Here is a 13,894-nt window from a genome sequence, read left to right on the forward strand (position 1 = left end):
CATTTGGCCTCTGCTGATCAAAGATTCGGCGAAGCCATTCTTCGTCTCAGGAGCCCCAAGGCTCCCAATCATTACGAAAGGGAGCCTCAGGGCTCCTGAGAAACCTCTTTGAGAAGGTTTTCTTTAAGAAAACCTTCTCAAAGATGATTGTCAGCATTCACTCAAAATCTACCAAGAGTTTCAAAGTTTCACATCTATCTGAAATGAAGCTTTGAATCTCTTGTATATCTAATTGTAGAGGTACCTTTTCAAAATGTCTTCTATTGATTAAATTTAATCAGTAAAAGTCATTTTGAAAAGGTACATCTCTATAATTGCTATTGAGCATTCACTCTTGGAACCTTGGAGCTCTTGTGTAGTGCATGAAAACTCCAAGATTCTAGCATAAAACATATATCATAGACATAATTTCTTCAAATATAATTTAAGGTTATTTTTTAAAAATTTAGAAAAGCGTAATTTAAGGTTATTAAAAAGTGACACTTGGCAAATTTGTCCCGCACTCGTTGGTCTACTCATAATAAAAAATGAAAAGCCAAATTCTCTCAAAAAGTTAAGTAGGACCAATTTTTTATAAAAAAATCCAATTCCATTATGAATGTTAAGGGTGCCCTATAACGATAATGTAAACATCACAAAATTAACCTTATTAGAACTCGAATGAATGGATTATCCAGATTCTAGTTCTCAATATAATAGCCTTAAAAGTGCTTTTCTGAGGGTGGTCTATCGTCTATAGGGCACCCTTAATTAATTTATATAATTATTGAATAAAAAATTTTCTTTGAGATTATGAAAAGTTCTTTGAAAAGTTATTTTTTCTCATTTTTAAATATTGTATTAGCCTATTTATTTATAATCCAAATTAAATAACTTTAAATTCAATATTTAAAGAATAATTTTGAAGGAATTGAGTTACTTTCCCCGACGATAAAATTGAGAGGTTTACATTTTGACCGAACTTAGCATGCAACACAAGGTCTCCTATATTATGTTAAAAATGATATATACATTAGGAATTTCTATATTTTTAAAAGTAAATAATAATGTCTTTATTTCATCAATAACAAATAAATATGATAATCGTATCTAAGTGTATTCGTAAATACATCGTAATTGCTATTGTTTGTTATATCAAACAATAACATTGTGATAAGATTTCAATTTATATTTGCCCCATGTGAAATAAGAAGTTCGACTATTTCTTATTATTGTTAATTACCGCATCATGAAGAGCTGTTTTATCAGCTTCATCTTTTTCATTTATATTTGCGTCATGGGAAATAAGAAGCTCAACAGTATCTTTCTCAAAATGTTTTTCTGTAACTTGAAGAGCTGCTCTTCTATTTTCATCCTTTTCATTGATATTTGCGCTATGTGAGATAATAAGTTGTACCATTTCTTTATAATTTTGTTCGGCTGATGATTGAAGAGTTGTTCTTCCATAATCACGTTTTTCATTGACATTTGCGCCTTGTGAAAGAATAAATTTAACAACTTCTTTTCTATTTTCATCAACTGCTTCAAAAAGGTGTGTTCTCCCTTCATTATCTTTTTCATTGATGTTTGCACCAAGTGAAAGCAGTAATTCTACTATTTCATTGCTATTATAAAATATTCCATCATGCAAAGCAGAATCTTGATACCATTTATCAGTCATCTTTCGTCGGGATATTATAAATCAAGATTGTATTAAACGAATTTCTCCAAACTCACTCTTCTTCATATATACGCTATGTATAGTCTCTAGCAAGAGTTTCGGGCCAATATTTTGGTTGGAAGGAAGTGACTGAACCTTTATTTATAAATTATGATGTGAATTTTCATATCCTGTCACATTTTTAGCTAAAAAAAATGTTCAATGTTTGGGATCAATTCCAGTTCGGTGCTTTTGGATTTAGGGATAACGAAGAACTGTTTAACGTTGCTGATTTAATCTTATCCAACACTAAAGAAAAAGATGCTTTGGCTTATCAAAAACTTAAGATAGCAAATACTAAAAGTACTCTTCCAAAGCCAATGTACTTCACATTAACAATTCTAGAATTTCTAATAGAATTCCGCAGAGATAATTTTCTTAGGACTGTTGGCGAATTTGAAAATTACAGAGTTGATAATGCAAAAATTTCAAAAAGACGTCCACGCGGTAATCCAGAGGAAGTAGAAGATTACATTTTAAAGCCATATGTTCTTTTTGTTTATGATTTTATGAAAACCAATTATTGGGCAAAAATGAGACAAGAATATCAACAAAAAACTGACTCAACAATATCCAAGTTTAAGGATTTATTTACTCCTGAAAATACAGCACAATTTTCCTCCAGTACATTCGGTTTTACAGAATTAACAATAATAGTCTTGCCCCAACTTATGAATGAACTCCTCACTAATGAAAATCCATTTGGTCTTAATTTCGATTCCATAAAAGTGAAATTATCTGATTTTCTTACAAAAATCACGCAATCGAATCAAAATATATCGACAATAATTAAATTTTATGTTAGCCAAAAAGATCCAGCCGATCCATTCGTAGCTCGCTTTATAGAGTTGATGCCTTCGATAAATGACGTTAAAATACCAGCTTATCCTAATGGAGATCCATGGGGACTTACTCCTGTTGGCTACGTCTATGGAAAACGCCCAACCGATTTAACTTTGCCAGCTGATCAAGTTTGCGAAATTGAACTTCCTGTTGAACAAACTGCATAAATACTAGGTTAATTCTTACATAAAATTTTTATAGATATATATTATTTGATCATGAACAGGCTATTTAAAAAAATAGAATTAGTCATGTATTTTTTTAACAAATTGAGTGATAAGGATAACACATGTAGATAATAAGTAAGCTTCAAATTGGATTTTTTAAAAGTAATTACCACATTTTATTTGTTTGCAAAATATCTAAAACTTGGCTTAGTTTTCAGCATTGCTTGTGGGTGCGACAATATATTTCTATGAGTGTTCTATGATTTACTGGAAATAATCGAGCCTGATCCATTGCTCATATCGAGATAAATTGAAAAATTTTTATTTCATAAAAAAAAAGAGACCGTTTAATTTTATCTTGAATAGTTTGGAATTTAGATGTGTTGCTATTAGCCATTCTGGAAGACTCTAAATTTTCTTTTGAATTATTCAAAATTTTTAAATTCGGAATGTTCAATGTAGATAACATAATCAAGAAGCTCTGGGATATTGAAGATGAACCTGATGGGACATATTCATCAATAAATAGTGCTGAAATTCGGTACTTATGCGATGAAGTTCGAAAGGTATTGATCGACCAACCCATGCTACTAGAACTACGTGCCCCAATGACAATATGTGGGGATATACATGGACAATTTCATGATTTATTACGAATTTTTCGTCTTGCAGGCCAACCACCTCAAGAAAATTACACATTTCTCGGCGATTACGTAGATAGAGGGCTTAATAGCATTGAAACGGTATGCCTAGTTTTTGCTTACAAGATCAAATATCCGGAAAACTTCTTTATTTTACGTGGAAATCACGAATCAGCTCCAACTAATGAATATTTCGGTTTCTTAGAAGAATGCGAAACAAGGTTTAGCATAGACATATGGAAACTCTTTTGTGATACTTTCAACTACTTACCTTTAGTAGCAATTATTGAAGATAAATATTTCTGCGTTCATGGAGGAATTTCTCCATATATTGATTCATTAGATCAAATCAAATCAATAGAAAGACCATATGAAGTTCCTGAATCAGGAATTATTTGTGATTTATTATGGTCTGATCCAGACTGCGATGCTGGAAGCTGGGAAGAGAATTCTCGTGGAACTAGTTTTGTTTTTGGCTCTAATCCTCTTCAGAATTTCCTTAAAAAGTTCAATCTAGAGCTAATAATAAGAGGTCATCAAGCTGTGAGCTGCGGGTATGATTTCACGTTCCCTGATATTCATGGAATAGTTACTGTTTTTTCCGCTCCTAATTACTGCTACCAATATCAAAATAAAGGAGCTATTCTTCATATTGATAAACATCTCGTACCAAGTTTCTCAGTTTTACAGCCTGTTGACACTGATTCAAATTACTATATCGGTCCAAGACCAGGCACTCCACCTGTTGAAGATTGATTATTGAATTTTGTAATTAATTCAGATTATTTGTTTTATTTAAGATAAATATTAACATGAACTGCTATCTTTAACGAAAACATTGTTCTTTTACGCATTTTCTTTACAATTTTATATAAATTTTAGCTTTGATGGATGATTTGATTTCTCGTTTACGTCAACGAGATGAGATATCTAAAACCGATCAAAGCTTTAACGAGTTGTGTCAAACCTCAAACGAGATTTTGTTCGAATTACTTGAATTAAAGGATAAAACGCGTTTTGAAGATAAATTAAAGCAAGAAATTGTTCCATATCAAGAAGCAGAGGACGTTAATGCACTAAAGGCTGATATTAAAAGGCTTTCTAAAGAGCATAAAGATACAGTTAAAAAATTGAAAGATATAGAATCCCAAATTAAAGAACTAATTGATTTTGTTGAAATCAAATCAACAGAGATATCTTCTTTATTGCTAAAGAATAGTAAACTTCAGAAAGAATACGATGAATTGCAAGAAAATCTGAATTCTGCAAATGCAATTTTATCAAATTTATCGAATTCTATTGTTTACAAGATAAAAACCAAAGATTCATTGATAACACAGCTCTATGATTATGAAAATACACTACAAAAATGTAAAAATTCAATGCAAAGTATAAATAATAGAATCGAACTTCTTAAAAAGAAGTCATATTCTTCTTTACTAGTACGGAGCTTCCAAATTCCAAATCAAAGTAATGATTTTCCAGCAAATCTTAAATCTCATCGATCCAAAAAGCGAAAGACATATGATATTTATAATTATATGTCATCATCAACAGATCAATGTACCAACAAGTTCAATTTTACAAATCAAATTTATTCCATTGATTTTTCACCTTCAAATCCATATGCTGCCATTGGTGGTGCTGACAGGTGCGTCCATATTATACGTCTTGATAAAATGGAAATATCAGCAAATTACTATACCGCCAAAAACGGAATTATGGCAGTCAATTATTCTCCAACAGGAAGTAAGTTACTTTCAGCGTCATTCGACCACAATATATCCATATATGAAGGTACAGGATCGTCAATGCTCTTTTCTACGTCTTTGCATCAAGATGCAATTAATGACGCAATTTTTACATCAGATTATGCTCTTTGCTCAGCTGGAAGAGACTGTATGATCTATAACTTTGATATTAACAAAAAGGCTACAAAAGCTTCTCTTAGATGCCAAAGTACTCCTCAATCTTTGAATCTTCAGATGGAAGGCAATCTTTTACTTTGCGGACATAGAGACGGGAAGCTTAGATACTGGGATATGTTCAGCGATAAGTGTGCCATAGAAATTCAAGCTTGTCGTTCTGAAATTGTACAAGTATTGAGCAATGAACCAGAAAACCTGGTATTTACTATTAGCAGAGCAAAGAATATCTCGAGCTTTGATAAAAGAATGCCTGAGAGAAAATTAATTCAGCAAACAATTCCAAATCTGATGATATATGATCATTTACAAGCAGCTGTATATAAGAATAATATTTATATCGGTGGTCAGAACAAAACATTAAAGATTCTTGATCAAAATACACTCAAAGAAACAAAACCTTTCAATTCTGATCACGAGGCAGATATTTGTGCAGTATCTGTCCATCCAATCTTAGGAACAATCATAACAGGAGATGTTTCCGGCGGAGTATGCGTGTGGAGCTAATTCCATTTTTATTATTTTTATTTTTTGTTTGTTTTATTTTTAAAACCATAAATATTAATTTTTTACGGAAAATAACTGCTATAATAAGAAAGACGCTCAATTACATTCATGATACAATTCCATTGATATTTTCATTCCCATTTATTTATGATTACATTTCAAATTATCTAATATGGAATATACTTCATTCACTTATAATAAATTCACTAGTTATGGCTTAAAAATATATCTGACTAGATCAACTCTATTAAATCATCAATTTTGGCATAAACATTTATACAATCATTCAGATAAGGTGAATGCTCTAAAAGCCACAATGATGAAAAACGAAATTTTGAAATGGCTATATTATATGAGGAGGCAAAACAGATGTATCGGCTGGAGTACAATATTTCCCTTTATATAGGAGCTCAATATTTTTGGGAATGATTTTGAGAATCAATACAAATATACCTTTTTGTTTTGAATCGTCCACAAACATGAGTTATCAGATGAATTTATTAGTACTTTAAGATATATTATTACTAATATATCATAATGATGATGACACGATATGGCATTGTCGCTTCACCTGGGCAAATTTTGATTAGACAATGATTTTTATTTCGATAAGACTTTCAATTTCTATCTAGAAACTATCTCTTATGTTTATATATTTATTTTGTTCTGAATATGGGCAGTAAAATACATTTTGTCCAGATTTGAAGTGATTAATTTTTGGACTTTTATAGCATTTTTATATTATTTAGATGCTATGGGGTATACATCAAAGAATGATAAATTTTTGGGTGGAGGGATTTCTGGTGCTGGTTAGTTGACGGTTTTAATGAAAAAAAAGAAAAAGGTGACATCACAAATGATTATTCTTGAAGCCCACTCCGCCATTGTCAAGACATTACTTGAACGCAGCCTTGATCCAAACGACAAGCTTTCTGAATCATACGAATGCTGCGATTTCGATGGCGTCAGCTTCCTTATCCGTCTTGAAAAACCAAAGGGCGCCAAGGATGAGAACGCTAAGTATCCAGTTCGCGTTGAAATGAAGCTTCCATGCTGGGAAGCTATCAAGCAGTATGGTGCTGAAGAGAGATACAAAGAGCTTTATGGCAAATGGAAAGTCGCTCCAACAGATGGCAGAACACACGCTGTTGTTGTCAATCTTTGGGAAATGAGTGCTGCAGAGCAAAAGGCTACAATTGAGCTTATTGCTAACCTCAAGCCAAATATGCTCGGCGCTCCATTCCTTTGGGTTGCCAAGAAGGTTAATGCTAAGGAGAACTTCGCCCCATTCGAAATCCCATACCGTGCCCACACAGGCGAATCAATTTTCCTTTCCCCAGCTGAAAAGGGCGCTACTGCCATTTTCACAATCCGCTTCAACGACCCAGGCGATCGCATCATCGGTAACGTTTTCTTCGGAGAACTTGCTGCTGCTCGTACACGTGTTCGATCTGCTCCAATTGTCGCATTCTCTGATAAATGCCCAGGTGAACTCGAGGCCTTCCATCTCCGCCCAGAAGTTAAGGATGGCTCACTCTTTGCTTATGTTTCTATGAGCCTTCTTGCTGCTTCCCTCTCTGAGCGTAAGCGCCAGGATACATCTGTCTATGTTCCAATGTTCAGAGATTATCTTCACTATCACATTAAGTGCACAAAGGCCTTCCTTCACCAGAAGATGCGTAACCGCACAGCTCTTCTTCTTAAGATCCTCGATGAAGCCAAGCCAGAACCAAAGGTTAAGGTCGCTAGAACTGTTACCGGCAAGATCGTCAACCACTAAGTAAAAGTATTCCCACTTTTTGATTCCCGTTATTGATATTTTTACTTAGAATTTTGATTACTAAACAAATACTTAGGATTTTTTTTCGATAATAATTTAAAGTCCTTTAAATCTAATAAACAATTATTATTTTAAAATATTATAACATTCCAATTTTTTTTTCGGAGAAATCTTCCCCAAGCAAATCCTCTAAAACCTTTGCAAAACATTGTTTATCAGTAAAAGTATCATTCCAGGACATTTGACCAATTAATGGTCATTTTGGAGTTTCCATATGTTTTGGAGATTATCTCGATCAAGGAGTTAGGAAATGACTTGTAAAAAAAAAAAACTTATGTAAAAAGATGCAGCTGATAAATAGAAATCAAAACATCAACTACAAAAAGAAAATCGTAATATTTAATGTTTTCTTGATGAATTTTTCTTCATTTAAGTAGTTGATGTTGAAATCGAATTTATCGGTGCATTTTGCTAGGTTGCGCTTGATTTAAATAATAGAAAATCTTTAATCATATATGACAAGAGAGAGTTAAGTAACTTATGGTTTCGTCTTCTGTGGAACAATTAATGGGAACATCTGGCAAAGATATACGCATATCCACATGATCCAAGCCATAACATATAAAATTGTAGCAAAGTTGATTGCGTAGCAGGTCTGACCCTTACGGAAAACTATTCCGAGGATAATGGCTGTGAGGACAATAAGGATGATGAAAACGATTGAACCGTAAAGAAGTCCATTATAAGGAGCTCTGACGCCCATATTTATGATTTATTTGTTTACAAAAGACGATCGGCGGTTATGACGAAGATCCCTCAATTTTCCATGGCCCCATCACATTCCTCTTATTTTATTGATATACGAACGTTGATAGCAATATTTGCCTTTCGTTGAACTCATTATGCGCAACTTTTGATAATTTTTTTTTGAAAGTTGGTTTAATAATCTTAATTCTGTAATAGCATAAATATACTAAGTTTGGATAATCGAAATCAAATTAAATTATTGATTCTTGCTGAATTTTTAAGAAAAATTTTCCTCAAAAAACTCTTCCTTTTAAATACAACGTGGGATTTATTCGTATTTTCAGTTTATATGTTGCTAATAGTATGCGCATTATTACTCAACATCTTTGATTTGTTAATTTGAATTGAGATTTCAGTATTTGATGGAATTATCTTCAACATCATTAAACAATACTAAGAAAAATAGCAGTATGATAACAAAAACAGTTTAAATACAAGTTTGAAGAAAAATCATTCATCAGGTTGTGATTCTTCTTCTAAATCAACATTATATTTCTTTAATATCTCTTCTATATTGGATATATCAATATCCTCTTCTGATTCTTCAGCATTTCCATCTTCTTCGTCATTAATTTCTTCTTCTTCTCCTTTTATTGAAATAGAAACTGCCTGAGAGTTGTATCCGACATTTGAACATTGACTGATACTAACAACAGGTCTGACATTGTCTTCAATGCTCTCATCATTCATTTTTGATCTAATTTGGATGTCAACTCCTGATGTAGTCTTTTGTGGTGAGTTATTTTCAATATCTTGGTCATCAGAGAGTGAAACTTGTGTGTTTTCTTCTTCTAGATACTTGATTGCTTCAGGAGGAAGTTCAATATCTGAATCATCTGAATTACTATCGAGATATTTCTTGGCAATGTCAGGAATAGAGAATTCATCTTCTTCCTCTTCGTTATCAATATGGGATTTGTCCTCTTCTTTTTGAATTGGAGTAACATTTTCAATAATTTTCTGATTATTTACTTTCTGTTGGAAATTATTATTGAATTGTTGCTTGTTTTGTTGTGGAACAGATGATTTAGGCTGAGAAGAAGGTTTTTCTTCAGATTTAATATTAATTTGTCCCAAAAGCTTTTGGAGAGGATTAACATTGTTGTCAAGTGGTGAATTCTTTGATTCTATTGGATTTTCTTTTGGTTTTTCAGATGGACGTGCTTTAACTTCAATTGTCTGCATTGAAGAATAAGAATTCTGACTTATAGCACTGCCAGGACCAATTCTAGCATTGTATTGTTTATCTTCTTCAAATGAGTGATTGGAAATGGATGGTTGAAGCATTTCATCGTCTTCTTCGTAATTAAAGCTTTCTTCTTCATCAGAAATCGACTGCTTTGGCTTATATGAGTCAGAAATCTTTTGTTTAATGGCTTGATTCGGTTGGCTGTCGTATGATTCTTCTTCTGTCAGTGAATAATAACTTGGTTTTTCATCTTCTTCGTCATTAATGTTCTTTATTGGTTTAGAACCAAGTAAATGCTTGCTAGTTGGTCTGAAATCCTTTTGGATAGGGTTTTGTCTGGCATTTGCAGAATTATTGGATAAATAATTCTTTGATTGGACATTATTAGCAACTGTAGGTGTAGTAACAGGTTTCTTAATTTCCTTGCTCTCAACTTTAGCTGGATTAGTATTATTTCTTGAAGAAATTGTTTCTGTCTTAGAAGGAACAGGATTTGAAGTAACAGGTGACTTGTAAGTTACATTTACAGGGCTTGAACCAGTGATATTCTTTGGAGATTTCGAATTATTAACTGGAGATTTTTCTTGAGGCTTCTGTGGAACAGATGGAGAAGATCTATATTGTTTTCTTGGACTTTTAACCTTTGGAGATAAAGTTTTGTCTTCTTTAGGACTCTTTTCTTTAACTTTTTCTTCAATTTCGTCGTCAATTACAGATAAAGAAGGATCATAGTATGGGAGACCTATTGCAGAACCATTCTGAGTATCATTAACAAAAGATCTTTCAGCGCTTTCATTGAATTTCCTTGGACTTACTATAGATGGAAATTCTTTTTCTTCTTCGCTTTCATCATCTGAAATTTGGGAGTGGTCACCATCAATCATTATTGATTTCTGTGTTGGACTTAGTACTTGTTCTGGTTCATCGTCAGAATTTTCTGAGATATGTTTAATAATTGATTTTCTTGTTGGACTTAAGTTCTTTTTAGGCTCATCATCAGAGTCAGTATCAATTTCTTCATAACTTGACTTCTTAGATTTCGGAGATGGAGGGACGCTGTGGGATTCCGATAATGGAGGTTTGAGAGGAGAGAAAAAACTTTGCACTGTTTCATCTATGTCATATTCTTCCTCTTCGTCGTCTGAAATTTGGTCTTCTCTCTCAGAATCATCATATTCTGAATAATCTGACTCATCAATGTTAATATTAGAGATATTCTTATAGTTATCTGGTATTGGTGACTTTGTTTTTGTTTCTTCTTGCTTTGGCATTGGTTCAATTGGAAGATCTGAATCATATTCCTCTTCTTCTTCTATTTTATCATCAATAACTTCATATTTCTTAGAAGATCTATTGGAAATATTGTAATTAGTCTTTGCTGGTGTTTTCTGGTATTTTTGGTAATTTATTGGTGATGTTTTTGTTGAATCACTCGAATTTGTATAAGAACCTGATTGTGGAGACTTAATGTCTTCCTTGACATCTAAAACATACTTATCTGACTTAGTAAGTGGAGATTGATAAGGAATATAAGTTGGCTTTGATGAAATTGAGTTTTGTGCAGTAGATTTGCTATAAGTTGGTGAGTTTGTTGATAATTTAGGCGAAGAGTTCATGAAACTGTACTTCGGAGGTGAATTAATTTGATTATATTTTGGAGGAGAGCTAATTGAGTTACTCGGCTTTGGTGATGTACTAGTTTGGTATGTTGGACTAGATCCAACTTTACTGGCTATCTTATTGTTTTGAATTTCATTATTTGATTGTTTTTTGGAAGAAACTGATTCTGTTTTGATTGAATCATATTTAGTATCATTTCTTATTTGAGAAGATGAAGATTTCGAGCTTCTTTGTTCTGAAACAACTGAAGGCGGAGTAATAGAATTTAATGAAGATTTAATTGTGCTTTCTTTAACTGGAGTTTCATTCATGTAACTTACTGAAGTATTTCTAACACTTATTTTATCTCTACTTGAAGTAAGCGGTGAATTTGTGTTAGGAACAGGAGAATTCCTGTTTTTTGATGGAGAAGAACGATAAACAACTCGTTCTTCAAAGTCTATTGTTGACATTGGTTGAAAATTTAATGGTTCAGCTGTTGAATTTAAATCATTTGAGTACAAATAATGCTGATTTGATGTTCCTGTTCTATATCTTGGAAATATATCAGTTAGAGTTGGTGAATCGTGACGCTGAATTGCAAAAAATTGACCTTTTTTATATTCTTGGGTCATTGTTTTTCGCAAAGTGACGGTTTAAAAATTCGCTAAAAATCACATTGATATGAAGAGTACAGATACTTTACTGACCTGATTTAAGCCATATCCTCAAGAATATAGATTGCATATATACCACATATACTAAATATGTCATGTGAAGAAAATTGGTCTTGCCTATTTTGTGATATTATTGTCTTGAATTTTATTAAATGATATAAGTTAATAATGCATATGCCAATGCTCTGCATCATTTTTGTAACTTAAGCAATGCATAAATATATCATTATTCAACAGATTCTGTGAGATTTTGTTTCAATTTTTTAACAATAATGAAGTATCAGGAGTTATTTCTGCAGAAATTCAATAGTATATGGTGAATAACAAATAATATATCCTAAATTTATGCATGAAAAACTTGATCAGAAAATATCTCTTTAAAAAATTGATATTATCATTTATAACAGCCCTTTTGTAATATACTAATGTTATAATTCTGATGTCTTAGGTTACATCGACTAACAAATGCTTTGAATGCATGATATTGAATCGAAATACTCCTTTTTAAAAGGAATGTATAAATTTTTGAGATAAAATTATAACTATATCATGTAATATACCCTAGTTATATATGAAAATCTGTCTTAGCTTTAGGTGTAAATTCCAAAAAAAATTCTAAAAATTAAAAATAAAATGAAAAAATACAATTTTTATAACAAAATTCCAAAATTGAGATTTTTTTGGAAAAATAAATGTGCTTTATAATTGATGTTAATGCAAAATATTTCTTTTTCTTCACGAAAAACATCGGTATTTCTTGAGAGCAAAATTTAATTTTAAGTAAATAACTTTTTTTTTCTAAAGCAGAACTATTTATGGTAAAAATTCAAAATCAGATATATTTACCGAAAAAATTAAAAATAAAAATTTTATAATTATAAAATACAATTATTTCGAAGATACTACTTGAAATTTATGTAAATCAAAAGTAATCTTCTTTGTGTAGAGGTAAAACAAGTTAAAAGTAATAAAAATCCATAAATTTTATTGCTGGTTGTGCTTTTGCACTAATATTTATTTGATAACTGTATGTGGTTCGTTATGATAATGGCGAACTTACCAGTTAACTAATGGGTAGTGTCTGTTTTTGATTGAGATATTGCAAGACAGTTTTTTCTCATTTTCTCCGTAATTAGTATATATTTGTATCTGATTTATTTCCTTGATTTTCAAAGAGAAAACGCGGTCTCAAAAATATTTCATAAATTTAATTTTTTATGGTAGAGCTTTTCCGATAGGGTTATAAATTTTTTCGAATTTTAGTAATTTTGGCTGATTGAATGATGAGAAAATTGATAGTTTGCAAAAAATCAAAATATGTTCTTTTTTGTAAAGTTTAATTCAGGCAACAAACATTGCATTCTCTTAAGGATATGCTAATTCTTTGCTTGCTCTAGAATCTTGGTTAAATTCAAAGGGTATTACGAGTTGTGAAGCTAACAAATGCCCCTTGTTTTTTTTTAGATTTTAAGGTTAAAAGTATCTAGCTGTTATTGATATGGATAAATGAATTTAACATATATCATCTAATACTTCTGAAAATTAAAAATATTCATATATTCGTCCATAAATAATGATATTTGATTCATTCAAATATTGAACATGAGTAACATACATTATCTATACTTCCACATAAATGATAAGATACAGTAAAATGGTTTACCATATATCGTGAGCTCTAATTATTAGTTGGAGAATATTCGGTTATTTTATTCAAAGCCAGGATCGTGATTTTGATGCGCACATGTGGATATGTTGCATTCAAAAATGATTGTTTCAAATGCAATAGCATGCATGGTGTAAATTTTGGCTCAATTGCAGATGACTCAACTTTGTAAAGTTTGTTTTTTTCGTGTTCTATAATGTAACAAGAAAATTCCAAATTATTTATAAATTTTGATCAAAATTACAATACAAAGGATATAAAAAATTTTGAGAGCAAAATAATCGACATTATTTCAAGACGAAGAATTTAAGCAGTGTTCCTCGAACACCCCCGAGGGATTTCAAGAGATTCCACCAGGTTGGAATGGAATTCCTGAGGGGTTCAACACCGCCTA

General features: G+C 31.7%; 7 protein-coding genes across 7 annotated transcripts, besides 4 other annotated features; 4 read left to right on the forward strand and 3 right to left on the reverse strand.

Moving 5' to 3' along the window:
• Positions 1-505: part of a mobile genetic element that runs on past the window's edge.
• Positions 477-505: a terminal%2Cinverted (terminal inverted repeat of MuDR-4N1_TV transposon ID:TVAGG3_0334480).
• Positions 506-606: 101 nt separating this feature from the next.
• Positions 607-746: a mobile genetic element.
• Positions 712-746: a terminal%2Cinverted (terminal inverted repeat of Kolobok-5_TV transposon ID:TVAGG3_0334500).
• A 178-nt stretch (positions 747-924) lies between these two features.
• On the reverse strand, positions 925-1,824 carry TVAGG3_0334510 (cyclin-dependent kinase inhibitor 2C-related family; the record flags this gene model as incomplete). Its single annotated transcript, XM_001318120.1, has 1 exon — positions 1,199-1,660. The coding sequence occupies one exon, from the start codon at positions 1,658-1,660 to the stop codon at positions 1,199-1,201; it is 462 nt and encodes a 153-aa protein (XP_001318155.1).
• Positions 1,825-1,839: 15 nt separating this feature from the next.
• TVAGG3_0334520 (uncharacterized protein) lies at positions 1,840-2,757 on the forward strand (the record flags this gene model as incomplete). The annotated part of the gene is made up of 1 exon (XM_001318121.1): positions 1,855-2,709. One exon carries the CDS (start codon positions 1,855-1,857, stop codon positions 2,707-2,709), a length of 855 nt encoding a protein of 284 aa, XP_001318156.1.
• Positions 2,758-3,158: 401 nt separating this feature from the next.
• Positions 3,159-4,180, forward strand: TVAGG3_0334530 (protein phosphatase 2A family, catalytic domain family; the record flags this gene model as incomplete). Its single annotated transcript, XM_001318122.2, has 1 exon — positions 3,159-4,106. The coding sequence occupies one exon, from the start codon at positions 3,159-3,161 to the stop codon at positions 4,104-4,106; it is 948 nt and encodes a 315-aa protein (XP_001318157.1).
• A 57-nt stretch (positions 4,181-4,237) lies between these two features.
• TVAGG3_0334540 (negative stranded viral RNA replication) lies at positions 4,238-5,782 on the forward strand (the record flags this gene model as incomplete). The annotated part of the gene is made up of 1 exon (XM_001318123.1): positions 4,238-5,782. The coding sequence occupies one exon, from the start codon at positions 4,238-4,240 to the stop codon at positions 5,780-5,782; it is 1,545 nt and encodes a 514-aa protein (XP_001318158.1).
• Positions 5,783-6,051: 269 nt separating this feature from the next.
• On the forward strand, positions 6,052-7,650 carry TVAGG3_0334550 (Arp2/3 complex-mediated actin nucleation; the record flags this gene model as incomplete). The annotated part of the gene is made up of 1 exon (XM_001318124.2): positions 6,639-7,562. One exon carries the CDS (start codon positions 6,639-6,641, stop codon positions 7,560-7,562), a length of 924 nt encoding a protein of 307 aa, XP_001318159.1.
• A 398-nt stretch (positions 7,651-8,048) lies between these two features.
• On the reverse strand, positions 8,049-8,336 carry TVAGG3_0334560 (ATP synthase subunit H family; the record flags this gene model as incomplete). The annotated part of the gene is made up of 1 exon (XM_001318125.2): positions 8,101-8,325. The coding sequence occupies one exon, from the start codon at positions 8,323-8,325 to the stop codon at positions 8,101-8,103; it is 225 nt and encodes a 74-aa protein (XP_001318160.1).
• Positions 8,337-8,785: 449 nt separating this feature from the next.
• On the reverse strand, positions 8,786-11,811 carry TVAGG3_0334570 (uncharacterized protein; the record flags this gene model as incomplete). The annotated part of the gene is made up of 1 exon (XM_001318126.2): positions 8,820-11,792. The coding sequence occupies one exon, from the start codon at positions 11,790-11,792 to the stop codon at positions 8,820-8,822; it is 2,973 nt and encodes a 990-aa protein (XP_001318161.1).
• Between the last annotated feature and the right edge of the window lie 2,083 nt (positions 11,812-13,894).

This window comes from Trichomonas vaginalis, chromosome V (genome assembly GCF_026262505.1).
Source record: "Trichomonas vaginalis G3 chromosome V, whole genome shotgun sequence".
Lineage (NCBI taxonomy): Eukaryota > Parabasalia > Trichomonadida > Trichomonadidae > Trichomonas > Trichomonas vaginalis.